This window comes from Hippopotamus amphibius, chromosome 2, assembly GCF_030028045.1.
Source record: "Hippopotamus amphibius kiboko isolate mHipAmp2 chromosome 2, mHipAmp2.hap2, whole genome shotgun sequence".
NCBI classification, from domain to species: domain Eukaryota; kingdom Metazoa; phylum Chordata; class Mammalia; order Artiodactyla; family Hippopotamidae; genus Hippopotamus; species Hippopotamus amphibius.
This window is the reverse complement of record NC_080187.1, coordinates 205,582,558-205,604,904: the sequence shown is the minus strand read 5'-3', so window position 1 is coordinate 205,604,904 and position 22,347 is coordinate 205,582,558. Positions and strand designations below refer to the sequence as shown.

Genomic DNA, 22,347 nt, shown 5'->3' with positions numbered 1-22,347 from the left:
CGCTGTTCCAACCAGTGTGTTAGAGCACTCAGCCCTGCAGCAGTTGGGAGAGCTGTATACAAAGTAAGGGCAACACAGCCCGTTTCTCACCAACATAAAGTTTTAAAGTGTAGTTACTTGGGAAAATAGGTAAAGAAAGTAAGTTAAGAACCGGCGTATACAATCAAGTGTGCGTTGACTCATGCAGCAGTGAGCACAGTAAGATGAGAGAGAAGGGAGAGATTTTTTAAAAAGTACAGTGATAGAGATTGAGTCAAAAAGGAAGTGGGTTTTGAAGCACGTTTCGCAAGTCAGATGGAGCTGTAGAAGGTTATACTATGGGTAGGCATAAACGTGCCCTGAGTTTTTGGCGGCTATCACATTTAAACCCAAATCAGTGGTGACTAACCCTCGACTGGCCCAATACGGACAATGACAAGTCTCTTCTGTCCCATCCACCGACTTCCTACCCGGAAGCATCGGTCACCACCTGCCAAACGACTTCCACTCCCGCAAAGGCATGGAGAGCCGCGGGCCCGCCTGCTGGGGCTTGTAGTCTCTTCGGAGCCCAATCCGGAGGCGGTGCCGCCTTCCGCTGACCCCCGAGCTGCGGAGCCAATGAGGCCGCAGTAACGTGGCAGCCGCCCGCGAGCCGGCGTCCCCTCCCGCCCAGCCGGCGAGCCGGGCTCCGCCCCCCAGCGGGACCTACCATCCGGCGCCCAGCCGGAGGGGGAAATGGGGCCCGCCTCCCGCTAGGAGGCCGGCAGGAGCCGCGGCTCCCCCCGGCTGCGCTCGGTGGAGGCGCCGGGGCCCACGTCGCCGCGCCCCCACCCTCTTCCGGCCTCCGCAGCCCCGGCCGCAACAGCTTCTCGCGGTGGATGCTGCGCCTTTCGGAGCGGAACATGAAGGTGCTCTTCGTCGCCGCCCTCGTCGTGGGCTCCGTCCTCTTCCTGCTGTTGCCTGGACCTTCCGCGGCCGATGAGAAGAAGAAGGGGCCCAAAGTCACTGTTAAGGTCCGACCTCCCCTCTCCAGACCTGTCCGGCGAGGCCCGGCCTCCGCCGCCTGGATTCTGGCCTTGGCGCCACTGGTCACATGTGACCGAGGCATTTAGGGTCCCAGAGCTCGAGCCTCGACGTCCTCGGCTTTAGCTCTGCCCTTTCCTAGTCTGCGTGCTGTGGCCTCTTGGCGGCTGGGTGGTCCTTCCCAGTTGAGGCCCGAGAATGACCCGGACTCTCCCCGACAGCCCGGCCCTGACCGGGGCGTTGGCGCCCAGGATGCCCAGCTGGGGCCGGCACTGCAGACTCAGAGCTGTCCATTTGCACATACCCCACAGTGCTGGGGAAATGGTGAAAGATCACATCTGCCAAACTGCCAGTCCTTTCTCAGGCCAGATTTGAGCCACTTCCAGTTACAAAGTACAGCAATGTAATTTAAACCTTAGGGTGTGCCTAGGCTCCCCTCCTTACTGTTTTTTGATGTTAAGTTTTAGAATCTGGGCCCATTATTTATTTTGAGTAAAGGTTGTTACCCTGCAGCCTAAGGAGAGTGTAAAGAAACGTGGAGCTTTCATTGGATTCTCGTGGGATTTTTGTCGCCACCAAAATCAGATTCAGAAACACTGCTCTTAAAACATGGTTCTGTTTTCTCTCCCATCCTCCGGGTAGCTTCTTAGGCCCTTCGTTCCCTAGGAAGGCCCCTTTCAAGAGGCTAAGTTAGAAATGGTCTTTTTCCTCAGGTGTACTTTGACCTGCGGATTGGAGATGAAGATATCGGCCGGGTGGTCATCGGTCTCTTTGGAAAGACTGTTCCGAAAACAGTGGATAATTTTGTGGCCTTAGCTACAGGGGAGGTAAGTGGCTAGAGCGGAGGTAGCCAAGCTCAGAGGCAGTGAAGTTGGCAGGTAGGGCTGGCAGCAAGCTGTACTGCAGATTGAGGCCCACCCATGGCCGTGGCCCTCACAGAGTACCAGCTGTGCCCTCTGGCACTGGGAACCCAGTATCATATCTGCTGACTTTTTTAAACTGAGTTCAGAATTAGTTTTTTTTTTTTATTTTTTTGAGAAAACTTTTCATCTTTGAGACATTGCAGTAACCAAAGAAAACATTTAGGGAAACTAGTTTGTGGCCTCTGCACCAGAGTGAGGGGCCCAGAGCTTTCCAGGCTTTAAGGAAATGAATGCCCCATTTAAGAAAGTTTGCATTCCGACTTCCCATTGGATCAGCAGGTAACTTTTTTTTTTTTTTTTGGTCAGTTTTCTTGCATCTCTTCCTACAATTAGATTAGGAAAAGATGCAAGGGAAGAGGTGGAGGCCTTGTATGAAGTGGAATCGTGTAAGGGCCGAGGAAGTGTGCGGTCTTAGCCTTTCCTGGATCTGTGCCTTTGGTAGCTGGTCACCCAGTAGCACATCCAAGGATGAATCTGCCAGCAGGGCTTTCTCTTCAGTGAGCAGTTGTTGTGGGCTGGGTTCCTGCAGGGCCTGTTTAATGTCTGCCTGGTGCCTCATGCCACCTCCTCACCTTCTCATCCCTTTTTCTAGAAAGGATTTGGCTACAAAGACAGCAAATTCCATCGTGTGATCAAGGACTTCATGATCCAGGGTGGAGACTTCACCCGGGGAGATGGCACTGGAGGTAACCTCAGGTCCTCTGGGCAGAGGGGTCTGTCAGTGCAGCCCCCAAGGTGGGAGGGTCAGGGAACCCAGTACAAAGGAGAGGGAGGAATGGATTTTAGGTGGGCATAAGAGGATCTCGCGCAGCTGGCAGACCAGCTGACCCAGGCCTGCAGCCTCGATGGCTTTCCTTGCAGTACCTCCTGGGGGGAGGGGAGTGAAATGAAACACACCTGTAGGGGATTCTGAGTCAGGCATGCAGAGCTTGTGTGGGTGACCTTGGAAGCCCCAGCAAGGGTGGGAGAAGTTGCTTTTCCTTGGCAGTCTCCTACCAGAGACCACTTGGCAAGAGCTGGCGGTCTCCCCTCTGTGCTACTTGGACACAGATGCACAGACAGCCTGGACCAACCCACAGGCCTCACCACCCTGGGTTGCCCAGCCTGCTGTTCCTTCAGGCCACAGCTGCAGCTCACCCCACCGATCAACACTTACTGGGCCCGGGTCTGTGGTGGATGCCGAGGATGCAAAAATCAGTGGGACAGCAGCTCCCTTTCACTTCCAATACCTGAAAAGTCACAAATGGGCTGTAACACAGCTTTTAGGGCTCAGGCCCTGTCCTCAGGTTGTTTATCATCTAGGTGGGAAGAACTAGGAGAAAACACTGTGAAAGTGACTTAATACAGGATGTAAGTCATAGCTAGTTGGATGAGAAAGACAAAGCAGACATGACACAAAGCACTGTTCATGGAGTCACACACAGTTGCATGTCTGCCACCTTCTTGCTTTGTGACCTCAGGCAAGTGAGTCCTCTGAACCTCAGTTTCCGCTTCTGTAGAGTAAGTGTGAGAGTTGTGGGTGCTGGGAGGGTGAGGTGAGATGTTGAGTGCAGTGCCCACCGAGTGGTAAGTAAAAATTCAATCATCGTTGAAGCAAAAGACTCATCTCGGGCCAGGGTGATCAGGAAATGACCTTGTAAACATGAGGGTACATGTGAGCGGGGTCCTGGCTGGGGAGAATGTGAATGGGCAAGGAAGAGGCAGGGTTAAGGCGTGAGCTCAGCTCTGCTTTGCAGCAGAAGCTTGGCCAAAGGTGAGGTCAGGAGGATGGAAGTGAGCTCCCACCGGGAGCCCAGGGTGGTGGGCCGCGGCCAGGCCAGGGACCCAGGGCTTTGTCCTCCACAGAGTGAGGATCCGCTGAAGACTTGAATGGGAGCAAGACCGGATCCGCAAAGGAGTTTGAGGGATAATGACATGGCAGATTCAGGACATGGACGCAGGAGAAGCAGACTGGTCGGGGGTTGGTGCAGCCGTCCCTGGGTCAGCAGTGTGAGCCTGAATCCAGGGAGGATGCCTAGTGGGTAGGAGCAGAGATTCAAGAGCCAGACCACCTTGGTTTGAATTCCAGCTCTGCTGCTTCCCAGCTGGGGTACCTTTAGCCTCTGTGCCTCGGTTTCTTCATCTTTGAAATGGGGCTTTTAGCTCCTGCCTCATAGGGTGGGTTTTTCTATGTGTCAGATGCTCTCAGCCGTCCTCTGCACACTGAGTGTTAGCTGTGACTGCATTGGGGATAGTAGGAATGGAAAAAAGATGAATCCATGGTGGGGGTGAGGACAACACTGACAACGTGCAGAGGGAAAAATGTCAAAAGAATAACCAAAGTGTGGAGAGAAAGGTGACAAAAGTATGTTGAGTTTAAAACCTTCGCCATCCATTTCAGTTTGGGGTCCCTTTTATCTTGGGAAGGTGATTGGAGCTAAGGATGTAGATGTGGGGGTTTTCTGGATGGCAGCGGTCGTTGAAATCCAACAGTTGGCTGAGATTTACAGAGAGGATTCTCACATGGGGAAGACTTCTGGTCAGCATCCCAGCCAGGAGTCCTTGCCTGGTGGTGGGAGAACCTGGTTGCTCCCTGATGTGGGTGTGAGAGTGGAGCCCGGGCTGAGACACCCCGCCTCCACCAGCCAGAGTCGAGTGGTTCTTGGTTTTCCGTCTCCCCACTTACTGTACAGTCAGAAATACCTCCCTGGTTAGCTTCAGTCTAGGAAAGTTTCCCAACCTGGTTCCACTCTGTGGGAACCACAGCATGAAAATACATGTATTGAGGAGGAAAAAAAGGTTTCATATGCAAATAAGTTTGAAAGGTGTTGGGTAAAACAAAATGAAAATTACTTTGTTGCTGGGCTTCCGGGGGCCTCTAGTGCAGAGTGTGTGTCTCTAGGAGAGGATGGGGACAAAGAGGGGTACAGTATTTGCAGTATTTCTCTGGAAACCAGCTTTGGGAACTTAGGATCTCTGGAATGGGGTAGAGTTCTGCTCTCAGCTCCTGTCTTGTACCCTGGCCCCAGACCCTCCACAGACAGACACAGGACACACACTCAGAGCCACCTTTTATTTTTGGTTCATTCATTGATAAGAGGCTCTTGACTGCAGAACTCAAATGGCAGGCTCTCTTTCTTGCTTCTCGCTGCCCCTCCCCACTCATCTCTCTCCTGCTTAGGATCACCCTCAGTGTCTTTTGTGCTCTTAGGAAGAAAAGCTGGTCAGCCACAGCAGTCCTCCTTTTCTGGAGGGTTCTTACTTCTGCCCGCTGCATAGCTCCTCTCTCCACTGAAGTCTCCATGGCAGGCCTCTTCAGGCCACAGCCAAGGCAGTTTTTAATACGTGCCTTGTTTGAAAGCCATAAAACTATATTCCCAGAGTAATCATGGTGTGAGCTGTTCACTAAATCACCCTGGCCTCATGCCCCAGGTGGGCTGTCAGCATGGTTTGGCTCCAAGGCCAGAGGGAAGGAAGGGAGCAGCTTATGTCCTTGTACTCCACTGCAGCCAGGCCTGGTACAGGGGCCAGGTTCAGCCTGTGGAATCCTCACCTCAAAGATCTGCTTCACTGGGGCTACCCCCGCTCCCCTGACCTACTCTTTCTTCCCAGGGAAGAGCATCTACGGTGAGCGCTTCCCCGATGAAAACTTCAAGCTGAAACACTATGGGCCCGGCTGGGTGAGCATGGCCAATGCAGGCAAAGACACTAACGGCTCCCAGTTCTTTATCACGACGGTCAAGACAGCCTGGTTAGATGGCAAGCACGTGGTGTTTGGCAAAGTTCTAGAGGGCATGGTGAGTTTGGGGGGCAGGGATCTGACACAGACTCTAGGGCAGGGGACTCATATACTTTATCCCTTTCCCAGAAGGGAACCTACAGATTCTGACCAGTGTTTATTTCTACAAACCTGGGGGGGAATTGAGAATCTACAGCCTACCTCTCTATGCCCCCAAGTTCTCAATCCCTCCAAGGCCTCAGGCAGAGGCCAGTCAGGAGGCCTCGATGAGGCTACACAGTTAGGGACCCTCCATCCCGCCACTCAGACAGTCACATCCTGGCACCACCATCAGTTGTACAGGGCACAGCCGAACACCCTGTCCCGGAGAAGCCGCTTGGTACCCACTCCCCAGCCCCATTCTTCCTCCTCTTCACCGTTAGCCCAACCTGGATCGTACTTCAGAGGATCAAAACTACTGCATCCTCCTGTTGTCAAAGCTGGGTTCTCCCTGCCGTGGGCTGGCGCCCGGCCACGATGCCCATAGGATTTTGGTGCCGCGTGGTTTTTGTCACGTGTGGGTCTCAGCCCTCGCGGCCGCACACTGGGGCCTGTTTCCCATGCGTGGCAGACCTGCTGACACTCTGGCTTCCTCCCCAGGATGTAGTGCGGAAGGTGGAGAGCACCAAGACAGATGGTCGGGACAAGCCTCTGAAGGATGTGACGATTGCAGACTGTGGCAAGATCGAGGTGGAGAAGCCCTTTGCCATCGCCAAGGAGTAGGACCCCAGGGACCTCTTCCCTTTGAGCGACTGTGTGTGGCCCTGTTGCCCTCCTGCGGATGAAGACAGCCCGCCACAGGGCTCCATGCTGCACTGGCCCTAGTGCTGGTGTCTAGCGGAGCGGACCCCTCCCCCGACATTCCACAGGCCCGTGGGCCCAGTTTTGTAACAAACTCCTACCAACGCTGACCAATTAAAAAAAAAGGTGGTTTTTTTTTTATATCCTGTGAATGGGCTGGGTTCTGGGACCTGCAGCCTCCTCCCAAGTCAAGTCCCAGCCTGTCTGGGGCTCCTGTGACAGTAGTGCCTGTCCCCTCCTTGGGCTCCGGCCTGAACCCTTTTCCCAGGTTCAAGCAGGAGCTTTTGCTTCTAAACTTTGTCAGCTACTGTGCCTCAACCTTTGCATGTCCCTGCCCGTCCCCTTTCTCCTAACAGGTGAAGAAATACACCTGTACCTTTTCATAGCCCACCTCCAAATTGGTGGGGTATGAAATTCTAAAGGAATTCTCCCTTGACTCCCTATCCTCTGTTGTCCTTATCCTGGCCCCTGGGCTCTGAGAGTGCAGGATTCTACCACCCCAGATACCAGTGCAGCTGAGTCCTGAGCCTGGAGGGGTGGTGAGTCCTGGGTCCAGGCCAAGGGTGACCTAGCCCATGTCCCTTTCATAGGACTGAGGAGCAGGACTGTCCTGGCAGGTGGCTTAAAGGCCTCTGGACTGGTCAGGGCATCGGCGGCCCTGGAGCAGGAAGACAGGCAACTTCTGGCTGGGCTTTAGCTGCGCTGGCGCTGAAGCCATAGAAGCCCTGGAGCACGCCATTCACCACCATGTTGGGCAGAGGCTCTAGGACAGGAGAACAGGAGAAACAGGCTTCAGGGCAAGCGGAGGTGTGGGGTGGGCCTGGCCTCAGGCCTGCAGCTCCCTGAGCTCCGGCCCATAGGCTAAGTCCACGTCCACCCCCACCCCCACCCCAGTCCTCAGGAACAGGGGCCCCTGCCAAGGCAGCAGGTCACAGCCGGTCATCCCAATTGAGACCTTGGCATTCCCAGGTAACATTCTGTTCACATCTTGGTAAAGGTAGGCTGGTGAGGAATGGAGACCAGGGTAGCCGAGCTCTTTTCACCATGTCTACTCCATGGAGAATACAAAGCAGGCTACAGGGGCACAGGAGCAGCAGGGAGGTGTGGCCGCAAAGGAAGGAAGTAGGAGGGAGATGCTGCCTGGGGGGCCTGAGAGCTGAGAAATGTCAAATTTCACCCTCACTCCCACCCTGGTACCTGGACCTTAAGTGTGGGTTATGGGTCAGTGGCCCCTCCTCACCTGGGGGTGGGATGCAAATATAAGGGTCCATGCGGAAGCTGATGACAGGCCGATGGTACAGCTGCGGGCTAGGGAGAAAAGGCGGCGTGAACAGTGGAGGCGGGGCAGAGAAAAGTCAGGTTGGGTGGAGACTAAGGATTGAGATCATCAAGGACCCACAAAGGAAAAGTGGGCTCAGGAGGCGCCAACATGGAACACCTAGACCACGGGGACAGGCCAGAGGCTTCAGGCCCTGACAAATGACCACAAGGGGGCAGCATGAGCCCAGTGCAGACAGAGACTTTGACTTGCCTGCTGTAGCCAGGCAGGAACTCCCCCAGGGTGCTGAAAAGAGAGAGGCTGTGAGCTGCCTGGGGATGCCCAGGGGAGAGTGAGGCAGGGTGGTGAGGCAGGGTGGTGATGCGGAAGCCCAGAACTTCACCTCTCAGGGGACTGCTGCTTCTATTTGTAACAAATTCAGTTCCGGAGGCAGCTGGGGTAACCAAGGCTCTCCAGAAAACAGCCCCTCCACCGGGGTCCAGAAAGCCGACTAGGGATGTCGTATCTCAAAGAAGAAGAACCAGGCTAGGGACTGGCAGGTGTGAGAAGAAAAGGGGCTTGACCTCTAAAACCTTTCCTCACCTCTGGCTTCAGAGAGCCCCTGTCCTCCCAACAACCCAACACTGGGGCCCCTCTCATGCCAAGCTCCTCTAGGGATGCTCACTTCCAGCTGCTGGCCTTGGAGTCTGTGGGCAGTTGCCGAAGGCTCAGGAATTCCAGTAGTTCCTTGGGCACATCCTGGTTCAAGTATAGGATGCCCTGGAGAAGTGAACAGAGGAAACCTGTAAGCACACTCAGCTCTGTAATATGCAGAACCTGGTGCAAAATGATAATGAGAGCTCTTCCAAAATGATAAAGAATTTCAAGACAGCTAGAGCAGAGCATTAAACCAAGCTAGGGCCCTTCTGAGCACTGGCCCTGGGTGACTACACAGATGGGCCCATGACACCAGCCCGGCCTGTGATAGGGCATAACTGTGTGTGGGGGGGTGGGGGGTGGGGGGGATAAGGTCCCCCACCCTTATCATGAGGGCAGCACAGAATCTCACTCTGGATGAAAAGAGAACTAGTCTTCATTTAACTGGGACCACCTGCCTCCTGATTAACTCACTCAATCCTAGCAATTCAGTGAGGGATGTTTAGAAAATTGAGGCTTGAAGTACTACATAACATGGCCAAAATATTGGTCCCCCTCACCCCATGGCCCCACACCTCTGCCTAGGTCACACCTCTGGTCCAGAAGGCAGAGGAGCAACAGAGTGAGACCCACGCACACCTGGATATAGGCCTCCAAGCCTTGCCGCCGCTGCTCCAATCCTCTGGTCCTCCAGTTGGGCAGGCGTTTCGAGGGGAAGTCAGGCACTTTGTACAGTTTCTTGATCTGCCAGGAGGTTACCGCGGTGCGATCACAGCATCCCGACTGAGCCCTCAAGCTCACTTCATCCTAGCCAAGAGCCCTCCCCAGTCCTCCCAGCCACACCCCCCCCTCAAACTTTAGACTGTACCCTGAGACACACCCACGTGGTGAGTGGTGGTTGGGACAAGGGTGAGAGGAGCCCCCATCCCACCCCCTCCGCCCGCAAGACGCCGGACGCCGGACCAGTCGCTCACGGGCACGGACAGCACAGGCTGGGACCTGCCCCTTTGCGCCCATTCCGCGGCCCGCGGGGAGGTCTGTTTCTGAGCTCTCCAGGGCCTGGGGAGGTAGTGGGGATGGCTGAGGCTGGGGCCCGCCAGCTCGTCCGCCTGCCTCCCAGGGGTTGGGAAGGAGCCAGACCGGGGTCGGTCTGTCGGTCGGTGGTGGGCGCAGCCTCACCCGCTTGTGCAGCGCTTGGAACTCGCTGTAGCGCCTCTGCACGGTGTGTCTGCGCCCGCGACACAGCACCTCCACTCGGAACACCTGGCGGGCGCGGGCGGGCAAGCGCGGTGAGCGTGAGGCCGGGCGGGAGGGCACAGCAGGACTGGCTCCCTACGACGCGCCCACCCTCCGCCCTCAGAGGCACAAAGAGGCCTGGGAGCGCCGCTGCTCTCCAGGGACCCTGCCACGCTCCCCACACACTTGGGGACTCTGTTCCGTGCAGTCGGAACAGAGTCGCGGGACCGCCGTGGGCGGGGCTGGCAAATCCAAGAGGCCCAGAGACCCTCGGCAGGGTGTCCCCCGACGGCCTGGACCGCAGCGCTCGGAAGCCCGAGCCCGGGGTGCGGAGTCCCCATTACATTCGGCGCGGGGAAATCCGGCGGGTCCCCAAGCCTCTTCCCATCCACTGCCCCCGCTCACCATGTGGACTTTCTCGGGGCTCTGCCGGGTCCCCTCGGCCTCGGGCCCCACCGACGGGATGTGAACTTCCAGCATCCGCGCACCGCTCGCTGCTGATCTCTCCGCGCGCGGACCAGAGACCCCGGCGGGGCCGGCCCCGCCTCCTCGTGCCTGCAGGCCCCGCCCCTACGTTGGTCCCGCCCCGGGCGTTCCCTAGCACCGCCGGGTCCTGCGAGGGGCTGATTACGCTGGACCCCAGGAGGCGGGAGGCGCATACAACCTCCTAAGCCTAGTGGGGCCGCAGTGCGTGGGGACCCTTGGGTGGAGAGGCATCCGTTTTTCAGCGTGTCCACATTCACCGAGTGCCCAGAGTACCAGGAATGCGGGCGAGCCCAATTTCACGTGCTCTTGTTTTAGCGCCTACTAAGGACTTGTAAGCGCCTGTGCACGCTGGGCAAGCAGGGAGGCTGGGCCCAGACCAACCAGGGGCGATCCTTGCGTTCCTCAAAACCTTCCCCAGGACCAGGCTGCACCCCCATCTCCTTCCCTTCACCCTCAACCTGCACCCTGAGAGCTCGGCCTGGGGTAAAGCTTGCACACGCACTCTGGCTTTGATGTACCCTCTCCCCCAGCATTCATAGGCCCCCCCACACCATTTTTTTTTTTTTTAAATGCAAGGTTTATTTTATTTTATTTTATTGGCTGTGTTGCATCTTCGTTGCTGCACACGGGCTTTCGGTACTTGCAGTGAGTGGGGCTACTCTTCACTGCAGAGCTTGGGCTTATTGCAGTGGCTTCTCTTGTTCTCTAGGCGCGCGGGCTTCAGTAGATGTGGTGCGTGGGTTCTAGAGCACAGGCTCAGTATTTGTGGCTCATGGGCTTAGTTGCTCCTCTGCATGTGGGATCTTCCTGGACCGGGAATCAAACCTGTGTCCCCTGCATTGGCAGGTGGATTCTTAACCACTGTGCTACCAGGGAAGCCCCATTCATTCATTTTTAAAATCCATTCCTCCATTTCAATCATCTGTCAGCCCAAACCTGCGTCAGGCCGGGAAGAGGCAGTGTAGGGACAGAGGCTCTGCTTTAAAGGTCAGACAGCTTGGATTTCCCCAGCTGCGTAGATCTGTGCTTATCTCCAAAGTGGGGATACTGTGCCTCCCTCGGGAGAGTGTATGAAAGTTGAGTGAGATGATCCCCACTAAGCCCTCAGCAGAATAGTTACTGAGAAAATGGCAGTTTGTGGGCTCATCCTGGAGACACAGGTGGGTGGTGTTGGTGTACAGGGCAACGGACGGGCAAGAGGGACTGTGGGAGGTGGCGCTAGGCTGCTCTTGCCCACTCTTCTGGCAGAGTCTTTCTGGGTATGTGGTGGGATTTAATCCAGAACTCTCTCACCTCCTGTGCGAGGAGGGGCTCCTGCTTCCACCATTCAGTGCTCCTCCCCCACCCCCAAAAGGGAACTGTCCCATTCAGCACAAGCCTCCACTCCATTGATGTCTCCCCACATAGTGTATCGGGGCGGGGGTGGGGGGAACGGAGGAAGTGGAGGCCCCCGTCTCCAAGAGCTCACATCTAGGAGAAGGCTTTATGGTGAGAAGGAGCAAGCAGAGAACCTATCTTAGGAGCTGGGGTTGGGGGACCACTGAGTCACCCTCCCTTGCTAGTGCAGAAATTCCCCACTCCCAGCTCTGCCCCTAGAGAGAGGCTGAGGGGATGACCCCACAAGGGGGCAAGCAGCGCTCACCAATACTACGTTCCACACTTTTCCCCCCAGATTCCATCTCACAAGTCCCCTGAATCAGGAAGCTGAAACCTCCTGGAAGGGAAACGACCTGCCATGAGGAGAAGTGCTGGGGTTTCATTTCCTCTCTTGCTCTATAGGGCCCCCTCAGTCAGGGACCCTGCTCTCCTTGTCTGCTGTCCAGGGAGTCCTTTCCTGGGACCCTCAGACTTCTAAACGTCTTGGTCACCCATCCTAATGGAGGTCTGTCCTCTCTCTATTCTTACCACCCAGAACACCGCTACATCTTCTAATGGATCTCACTGTTTTTCTTTGCCTCTCTCCCTCATACAAGGTCCACTCTCTACCTAGCAGCACAGACTGTCAAGGCATCTGCTTAAAACCATCCAAAGGCTTCACATTGTGCTTAAAACAAAGCCCACCCTCCCCACCACAATCTACAGAGCTCTAAATGACCCAGCCCAGCCTCTATCTCTCATTTTCTCTCCTCTCCTCTCATGCATAGGGCTTCAGCCACAGTGACCTTCTTCCAGTTCTTCAAACCTAATGAGCTCTTTCTGCCTCAGGACATTTATACTCACTGTTTCATCTCCCTGCAATACTTTTTTTTTTTTTTTTTAATATTTATTTCTTTGGCTATGCCAGGTCTTAGTTGTGGTATGCAGGATCTTTAGTTGCGGCATGAATGTGGGATCTAGTTCCCTGACCAGGGATGGAATCCAGGCCCCCTGCATTGGGTGTGCGGAGTCTTAACTGCTGAACCACCAGGGAAGTCCCCATGCAACACTTCTTCCTGACTCTTCACCTGGTGGGCTTTGCCTAAAATTTCCAATTCTTAGCCTAAAACTCACCTCCTCAAAGACCACTGCCTTCCTGACCCCCCAGTCATAGCACCCTGTCTCTGTACTTATTCCAATATTAGTTACTGTCTTTTTATAGTTTCTCCCTCGTGTCCCCAACTTGGCCCCCAGACTCAGTACCATCGGGCCAGCGACATGGTCTCTTGTCAGGAGGTTGCCACCATGATGCCAAACATGCAGTAAACACTCAAAAAACATTTGTTGATTGAAAGACTACATAAATGAATTGGGGGGGGGGATGTTGGGAAGAGGCTAGGGAGAGGAGGGAAGGGCTGGGAAAGAGGCAGGAAGGGAGTAGAGGTGCTGAAGGGTTACAGGAAGGCCTGCAGAGCGATGACAACAGGAATCCTCACTCTCTCTTTCTCTCTGCAGACCGTCATCCACCTCATTCATGTGTTTAATTTTCAGGTGTTCCTGAGAAGTCGCAAATCAATGGAGTTTCATCCCCAGCTATAGAGGGAGATTGGATGCACCTGACTTGTAAAAATCTGCAGCTGGTAGTAAACCTGCAGCTCCGTATTCCACAGCATTTCAGTCATACATGAGTGAAGATCCAAATGAAGAAAAACAAGATCCTTGACCTGGAGACATTTACGTCTTTGGGGAGATGAAACTCCTTACAGAGAATATTTTCCTGCAAAGAGGAACACATGACATGATGTACACTCCAAAGCAGCTGTTACCGGCAGAGGAAGTCCGTTTTCTGTGGTGCTCATGAGCATTGGCTCGCGCAATGTATGAACACTGATCCAAGTTCTAGACTCAGACTACAGGGCCCTGACCCAGGTTATCCCAGTGCTAGGCCTGCCGTGGAGCCAGATCCCGTGTGTTTCCCACAGGTCGCTGGTGCTGCTGAGCTCCTGGTTGGGGCCACATTGTAAACACCTGTCTCCTGACACCCACGCCAGCCCCGCCAGGGAGGGGGGCCCCTCTCGCCCCACTGCGCAGAGCTGGAGCCTGGTGATGAGGGTCAAGGACTGAGCTGAGGGTAGGAAGGGCTGGGGGCGGACGTGTCTCCCCCCCCCGCGCTCCTGGGGCCGCCTGGTCGTGGCGCGCAGGTGGGCTGGGCCGCAGCTCCCACCCTGGCTGGCCGCTCGCCCTCCGCCGCGCGCACACAAAGCCCCTTTCATGGGCTGGGCTTCTGCTGGGCGGCCTACGCTGCTGCGGAGGTTTGGTTAACCCCGTTAAGAAAACAAACAGCTCCTGGGCCGTGGGGCAGGCGGGCGCCGCTGGGCACGGAGGCTGGGTTCTTCCCCCTCCCCGCGGGCGGGCGGGCGGAGGCGGACTGCCCTGGGGCCCAGCAACCCCGGGCCAGGCTGGGCCTGGAGAGCTGCGGGGCGGAAGCGGCTTGGGCTCTGGTCACCTGGGCAAACTTGGACAACACCCTGTGCCTCAGGGTCCTTATCTGTACCTCGGGGAGTTTTGTGTAGACTAAATGACATCATGATTCCAGTGTTTAGCATGGGGCCTGGCACACAGTAAATAAATATTAGCTATTCTTATTTGACTGAATTATACGAATTTGCTGTTTTTGTAGGCCGAAACTGTGGGGTTTTGGCAATTACATATGGTTCATCCCATATATTGTTAATGATTCATCTTTGAAACAACAAAACAAACTCTTCTATTCCTCTTTCAGTATCCTGAGGTTGCAAAGGTTAGCTTGAAAAAAAAAAAAACCCAGTTATTAGTTACTCCAACTACTAACTCTGTGATCAGGCTTTTCCTGATTTTCTCAATATTGTGCAACCAAAAAAAAGGTAAGAGAATGAATTGCAAGCAGAGGTTGGTGTAAATCAGCAACTAGCCAGTTCACCCTAACAGCCTCAGAGCACTTACTAACTGCTTAGCGAGTATATCTTACAAATTTGAAATAATAACAAAATTAAAAATTTTATGTTGTGAATATTGGACTTTAGATGTCTAAAAAATAGTTCTGCTGCTAAAACATTTGAAATTACTGAGCTAGTCTAAGTTCATCATTTTATAGATGAGAAACTGAGGTGTGAGGAAGGGAGAAGTGGACCGTGGAAAGGGCTGTCAGGAAGGCACCTCTGACAAGCATGTCCTGCCCAAGCCCTGAAAGCAAAGTCTGACCCCAGGTTAGACTGGTGCCGTGCTTCTTAGGGGACAGGTAGGCTCCAGCCAGCAACATCACTCCCTGGAGCCCCTCTGCCTCTTGTCCAGAAGACAGAGGCGGTTCAGTTGCTTCAAACAACATGACACAGGGCCAGAGCAGAGGGAGCTGCGGAGACCACCCCAGCCACCTGGGATCTGAGGCAACTGCTTCCCAGGGAGATTTTTCTGGTGCTACAACTCCTAACATTCCTTAGAGTGGTATGTCAGGGGACCAGCCGATCACCCCTCTGGCACGCCAGCACTGGGGTTCAAGGAACAAAGACATGCGCGGGCACCCTCAAGTCACAGGGGTTTATCATGAAGAAAGCTGTGGGACCAAGCACTAAGGACAAGAGGAAAGCTGGGGGGCAGGGGGCGCCCACAGCCCCAGGCCTGCAGCTCTGGAATGCTGGTGCCCCCCACCCCCACCGCCACTCTCACTCTGGATGCTGTCTGGGGCTTCTCAGCAAGTAGACTTTTTAGTCTCTGCCATTAATGGTCCCCGGCTACTCACCCAAGCTGCTTCTCTGTCTTCCAGCTTCTGCTCCTGCCACACACTGAGCATGTCTGGGGAGAGTATCTCACAGGGTCAAAGAAGCTCAACTGCCTGCAAGGTCAGGTGGATACGTCTCCTTGACAGGCCTGCTGTGTGGATTTGTTCAGGTCTTTAAGAAAACAACTTCGTGGGTTAGTGTCTATGTCCTCCTTGTCCATCCCCGACTGAATCGTGTAGGATATGCGGGTGCAGACAGGCTGAGTCAAATAGATTGAGTTCAAGTCCTTAGCTCTGTGGTGTAACCCTGGACAAGCTGCTTAACGTCTCTAAGCCTGTCTTTAAATGTAGATAATGACACCCACCTGGCAGGGCTGTGGTTCCCGATGAGTTTCAAAGCCCTGAGCCCACTAGCACAAGGTAGGTGTTTAAGGCATGGCAGCTTGTGACTAAGTCCCGGGGCGGGATGGGACAACGTGTGCTGCCCTGCACGTGTTCCTGGCTGCCAGGTGCCTCATCATTTTTTCTGGTGAGGCTGCTGATGTTCCCAAGGGGAGACCTACTACTGGGCCCCTGTGGTCACTGCCGCTGCCACTCATAATGCAAGAGGAAGCTGAGAGCTCTGAAGCTGGGGGGGGCAGTCATTTGGAAACAGTCGTCACATCCCTTTAGGGAAGGGTCCTATCTCAAACTGGACAGGGTTTTTCTTTGGGGTTTTTTCTGGACCCAGACAAAGGCTGAGCAGCTGGCTTCCTCTGAGCAGCCTTGGGGGCGGGGGTGGGAGGATTTCTGCCCCAGAGGTCTGGTCATCAGAGCCAGAGGGGCATTTCCACAACAGACAAAGGCAAAGGGGAAGAGGCCTGTCTGGGGCAAGCAGTGGGACAGATGGCTATCACCTCCCAGCCTGCAGGCCCTACCTGGGGCCCTGAGCACCGATCCTGCCCACCACAGCAAAGCCTTCTGAACTCCAAACCAGGCCTGATTTCTGGATCTCTTGAAAAACCCCAAGATCTGGGCCCATAGGCTCGTAAAACAATAATTACCACAGCTGAAGGGCAGTCACTGCCCCCTTAGGCTGCCTTTGGAAGTGGAGGAGAGCACCTAGATGAGTAGGAACATAGTCCATGATCTTAAGTTCAGAGCCATGGAGGCTAATGAGATAACATTACCAACAAGGGTGAGAAAGACTAGAGGTTTAAGAGGATGACAAAGTGTCATGTGAAGAGCGATACAGGAGGCAGGGCTCCCACTCCAGTGCAAGGGCGGGGGTGAGTGGAGAGTGGATCAAAGAAAGCCTCCCAGAGAACGTACATATAAAGTAGGCCTCAAAGGATGCAGTGGATTCTTTTCCCATAATGAAAATAGCTTTATTTAATGTTTATGATTATAAAAATAATACACAGAAATTCCAAGCAATATCAAATAGTATAAAAATTTTAAATAATGCAAAATTTCATCCCTAGAGGCAACCATAGTTAACAATTCGATCAACATCCCATATATATATAATTATATATATATAATTTTATATAAATGCAGACCATATCATACATGTAATTCTATAACCTACTTTTTTTCACTCAAAAATATGAGTTTTTCTTGTCAATAAATATAGCTATATATCATCTTCAATGTATAATATCTAATTATGTACCATAATTCATTTAATCCCTTCCTGCTGTACATTTAATTTCAAATTTTACAACTGTAAACAACGCTAAGATGGGTCTCTTTGCATAGTCTTCTTCATGGACTGGGTTTCTAGAAGTGTCTCTGGGAATCCCCAGGAATGTTCTAACACAGTAACCAATGCCCTCATCTATATTTATTCACACTCTCATCCACAATACTGAAGGCTGGCTGTTTCAGACAGGTGTAATTCTGAGATTGAAGGGAGGGATGGGGGCTGAGATAGGGTGCCTCAGGTACAAAGCCCACCATTAATAAAGGCTTCTTAGGTCACACAGAAGTGAGGAAGGAAGTAGCATATGTGGAATCCATTTCCATGAGGTATGCACACTGTTGTGAAGGACTAGGAGATAAACAGGGAAAGGTGATCTAGGGTCCTCTCACAGGAGGCTGTAAAGGGCAGGTAGCAGAGCTGACACTTGGAGATCACTCAACAGTTATCTATTTGGTACCTATTTTAAGCCCAGATACTTTCAGGGCTGTGGGGTTATAAAGATGTTCCGCTTTGGAAAGTTCATCATCTTATTTTTTTTTTTAATGCCTTAAATTGCTTTCTGTGCTTCAATAACCTGCCTCCTGTCATCCTATTCCTTGTAGCAGTTGAGCTCCTATTGATACTCTAAGACCCAAATCAAGTATTACAGAATTTTTATTGTTTGGCAGAGAGAGCCAACATTAAACCACACAACTGGTATCACAGGACATTGGCAGATGCTGCACCAACCTGGGGGCCAGAAGACAGGGGATGAGTTGTTCTAGTGCATTTCTAACTCTGAGCTCAGGCCTGACTCTTCCCCAGTGTGGAGCTGAGAATCTTAGCCAGTGACTCTGAAGACAGAGTGTCTGGTTCAGGCATGTGCCAACTGAAGCAAAGGTGTGTCCTTCCTTGCTGCGGGAGGGATCACCATGCTCTTCCCCTTCCTTTCCCCCCACCCCCAGGCGGCAGGGACGGGTGGGGAAAATCTCACCACCATAGGGCCTGCTGTCCCTCAGAACCCATGGTCTTCAATCCCAGGTGGGCCCTAAGCATGCTCAGCAAAGGACACTCCTTCCAACACCATGTTCCCTCCTCAACCAGTTCCTGGCCCCATCTTTAGATTCCCATTACCTTCTCACTCTTTTAAAATTTGAGCTGCACATGCCTTCTTTATTTTCTTCAGCGTTCTCAGCTACAAGTGCATTCAGAATGAAAACCGCCTGGAAAGAGCCCAATGTTACAGGTATCTACATGTGATCCTTCCTATCATTTCTACTTCTTGCATTTGTTCTGTCACCGAATACTCATCATGAACGCTGGGGTCCCTCCAGCTCTAAGCCCTCACCTTCAGGACTCTGGAGCCCAGAGATTCATGGGGGAAATAGCCTAAGGGGAAGCAGGAGAAGTAAGACTCATCTCCACACCTCTTCTCTAAACCACTTGACTCAAAAGACGTAAACTAGATATCCCTGTCTGAGAACATTTTAATTCTTGCCCAGCCCCAGCAGCGAGGCTCCCCTGCTCTGCGTATTTTTACATTTGCTTCCGGACATGGCTGGTGGCTATTCCCTTTCTCTCCTCTGACTTTTATTAACATGCTAGGTCTGACCCACCTTTAAATAAAACAAAGCCAGCTTTCACTCTGTATCTCCCCCACCAGTCAGCACAGTCCTGCCTTCCCATTCTGAGCAGCCTCTTATATGACACAGTCAGCACTTGCCGTTCCCACTGCTTCCCTGCCCATCTGCTCCAAACCTATTTGGCCTTCTGTATTGCCTAAGTCATGAAGGGCTTCACTGTCTACCCAGAAGCCTGTGGGTCATGCCAGCTACCACACTCTTCCTCAGGCCTCTCATCAAATCAGTGACTAGACCCCAATGGCTCTTCTTCACCTCCTCCACCTCTCCCTGAGCTCCATGACTACTGCCCTCCTCGTCACTCTGGCTGGCTCTTCTTGTCTCCAGTCTCATACCTTCTGATGTGTCTACAGCACAAATGTGACCATGTTATTTCCTGCCTAAGTCCCTCCAGGAGCTCCCCATACTTGCAGGATAATGTTCAAAGTGGCCCGCAGGTCACAGGCCCTGTGTGATCTGCTCTTGCTCATCACTCCCTGTGGGCCGTCCACTCACCTAACTCTGGCTACAATGAACCACTTGCATTTCCCTAGATGTGCCCATCTCCCACTGCACGACACAGGCAGGCAGAATGGTCCCAGTAGAGGCAGCAAACACCTCTTCACCTTTAAGACACAGTTCAAGCATCCCCTTCTCCAATTTCTTTCTCCTGACTCCCCAGGTAGAATGACTCCATCTTTGTGGCACTATACCCCCGCACAGGCTCAGTATGCTTAACCTACTATTGACTTTCTTAATTTCCAAGTCTGCAATCTCTGCATAGAAATGCACAGGCCCCGAAGACAGCTCCCCCATCAGCCTCAGGATGCAGTCGGCCGAGGAGGAAGTTCATCAGAACTTCTGGTTCATGGAACCAGAAGGCAACCCATCCCAAGGAAATAATAAAAACAGACTTACATCAAGATGATCACTGGGTGGAACATAACAAAGCAAGGAGTAAGTTTTAAAATTTAGTTTGGAGAAGAGAGTTACAAATATGGAAAGGGAGAAGAGAATAAACATTATGGGGCTGGACTGAAAATACCAGTGTGGATTCATGAGTTTTAATATCTAGTTCTTTATTTAAAAGGACTCAAGATCCCCTAGAGAAATGGCTCATTCCAGGGCTGGGGCAGGGAAGATACAAAATAAGCCTGAAACATCTTAAGCCAGAAAGTAAGAAAGTGTTAAATAAAAAAAAAAATGAAGGGGACACGTTAAAAAGACACAGGAGCCTGCTAGAAATCCGGGACGGTTTGAGAATCAAAACAAAGAAGTCTGGATTAAGAGAGACAGGTAATCATGTGTCACAACTAAATGTAACACATGATCCTGTACCAGGAAGAAGGGTACCCCTATGAAGAACATTACTGGGACAACTGACACAATTTCAATAGAGAGCATGAGTTAGATAACAGTATTATACCAGTGTTATACTTCCTGCTTTTGATAAGTGGTTATGGTTATAAATTATGAGAGGATGTCCTTGTTCTGAAGGAAAGGTGTACTGAAGTTTTGGGGTAAAGGGGTACAATGTCTACAACTTACTCTCAAATGATCCAGAAGATACAACATGTAAATACCGATAAAGCAAATCATAAGTCATAAAGCAAATGACTTAAAATGTAAACACTTAGTAAATACAGGTAAAGGATATATGGGAGTTCTTTGTGACAGTCCTATAACTTTTCCGTGAGCTTAAAATCATATTAAAAATTTTAAAGTTATCACACAAACCAGGAATCCAACAAAAAGGGATGAGTCAGAATTATGGTACAGTCACTCTACGGAAGCCTTAAAATTACATAGCCTTATGAATTAAGTCTGTGAAGACAGATAACAAAAGAGAAAAAATGCTTATAACTTACAAAGTGTTGAATGATAAAAGCAGGATACAAAGTATTTTATGTGTATATTATTACAGCTAAGCAGAGCAAGCATGTAAGTAAGACTAGAAGGATAAAATCAAAGTTGGTAATAAGGATATTGGGGGGAGGGAGAGATTGACCGACTTTTTCCAAAAAAAAAAAAAAAATCTATGTATTGAAAAAAATACTTGCTGGCACAGGCAGCCCCCTCCCCGCCCCACCCCCCGCCGCCGTCAGGCTGGTATACTGGAGATCAGTGCTGCATGCTGCCTTGTCTTGCCTCAGGCTGCTCCTCCCCAACGTCTGACCCCCCCCCCACAAGAACTGACAGAGCAGGTCTCGGGTGCCCTCAGCAGGGGCATCTCTGGGGGTGGGTGGTGGGGCTGGGGTGACGAGGTTCCCGGGCAGGCAGCCTGCCAGCCCTGCCCCACACAGCAGCTTCACAGTCTGCTCTGACCAGCGAGCTTAGCAGCTGTGGACACAGCTGAGGGGAAGCCCAGCATGGGCACATCCAAGACCGGGCCTCCCTGGCCAGGCCAGCACAGAGACCCCTTTGAACACCATCGGCTTGTGCTGATAACACTTGGGCCTCTTGCCGGCATGCTCCCTCCTGGGCACAGACAGTAAAGCTTCTTGGAACTCAGAAGGTTTAGTAACTCTGGGATGACTTTATCTAGAGGCAGACTGTCTGGTTCTGTTGTCAGTGGGATAAAGCGTTAAGTCCTTATCAGTCCTTTACGTTTTTAACACGAACCAGTCTACTGAGGACATGCTTTGATGGGTGGCAAAAAGATGTTCAGAACACAGAGCTTTGCTATCAGAAGGTAAGACTCTCAGAGAGCCCTGGGAAGCTGAGGGAAACAGGGCAGGAATAAAAGTGAAAGTCGGCCTCCTTTGCAGGAGAATTGGTTTTGTCCTTCTTATTATAAGAGATGTGTAAAACTCCTTCCCTAAAGAAGCAGGAATAAGAGTTAAATAGATTGAGACCCTCAGGTAGCTGAGGTAGACAGAGAAAAGGAAACTCCAGTTCCACAGGGAAGCAGGAGAAAAAGCCTGTGAACTCCTGTGGAGAGGAATGTACAATACCTGGCTATACCTGGGCACTTCCTGGTTAGGAGTATTCCAGACCTGCTTCCCAACTGCTCCCCAGCCTAAAGCAAAAAGCACCACCATTCTGAGTCATGTGACCCGATTTTAAAGTATTTTATTACATAATCTTTTCATGGCACCATCAGGAGTAACAGAAAACGTTATTCCCAGTTCCTAACCACATCCTGAAAAATATACATTTGTATTTATATATTTATATCAATACTCCACCCCTATCCCATAATTCCACCACCTAGTATAGGTTTTTTGCTTAAAGCAAGAAACTATTCTCTCAGGTAAGAAAATACATATGGAAGCTAAATGAAGGAACGGTTAGAGTCACTGGGGCAGCTTGGTCGTGGGGGTAGGGAGGAAGGGGTGAAGTCCAGGCTAGGCAGGATGCAACACTGGGGTCCAGCAGAGGTGGAGGAGGACAGTGTATAAAAAGGCAGCGTCAGGCAGCTGGGCTCTGGTGTCCCTGGTCCATTAGGAGATGGCCTTTGCCTCAGGAAGGAAGGCTTCCCAGTACTTTGCCAGCTGCAAAGAAGTGGGGTCAGTAAGCAAGGGCCCCCATCTAGTGGCAGAGCCTGGGCCTGGAAGGGGAGTAAGTACAGTGCCAGGGCACTCCCCCAGGTGCCTCAGCCACCCAGGGAGGCCTGGGCTGAGGAAATGGCTATGCTGAGAGTGGACCTTGGGACAGACTGGCCAGCCAGCCACACTGCCCTTACCTCTCTAGACTGAGGGAAGCATCAGGTGCGAGGGCAATATCTGAAGATAGTTCTGGTTCTGCCCTGGAGAAAGTACCCCCGTGGGGGCCACAGCACGTCTCAGCTCAGTCAGCTCCTCACAACGGAGGCCACTGTTCCACATACTGATTG

At 52.4% G+C, this 22,347-nt stretch overlaps 3 protein-coding genes across 4 annotated transcripts in view; 1 reads left to right on the top strand and 2 right to left on the bottom strand.

Moving 5' to 3' along the window:
• The first annotated feature begins 801 nt into the window (after positions 1-801).
• Positions 802-6,623, top strand: PPIB (peptidylprolyl isomerase B). The gene is made up of 5 exons (XM_057724721.1): positions 802-992; positions 1,716-1,829; positions 2,518-2,611; positions 5,517-5,701; positions 6,283-6,623. The coding sequence occupies exons 1-5, from the start codon at positions 858-860 to the stop codon at positions 6,403-6,405; spliced, it is 651 nt and encodes a 216-aa protein (XP_057580704.1). The 5' UTR covers positions 802-857; the 3' UTR covers positions 6,406-6,623.
• A 501-nt stretch (positions 6,624-7,124) lies between these two features.
• Positions 7,125-10,157, bottom strand: SNX22 (sorting nexin 22). The gene is made up of 6 exons (XM_057724689.1): positions 10,040-10,157; positions 9,578-9,661; positions 9,038-9,142; positions 8,427-8,521; positions 7,724-7,791; positions 7,125-7,246 (listed from the first exon to the last, which is right to left on the bottom strand). The coding sequence occupies exons 1-6, from the start codon at positions 10,112-10,114 to the stop codon at positions 7,125-7,127; spliced, it is 549 nt and encodes a 182-aa protein (XP_057580672.1). The 5' UTR covers positions 10,115-10,157.
• Positions 10,158-21,567: 11,410 nt separating this feature from the next.
• SNX1 (sorting nexin 1) overlaps positions 21,568-22,347 on the bottom strand; it is a 33,421-nt gene continuing 32,641 nt past the window's right edge. For both annotated transcript variants that reach the window (XM_057722795.1, XM_057722794.1), the window contains exon 15: positions 21,568-22,006. Coding sequence is in view for 1 of the 2 variants with exons in the window: in XM_057722794.1 (XP_057578777.1) it covers positions 21,956-22,006 (51 nt within the window). In the remaining variant the exon portion in view is untranslated. The remainder of the gene's footprint in view (positions 22,007-22,347) is intronic.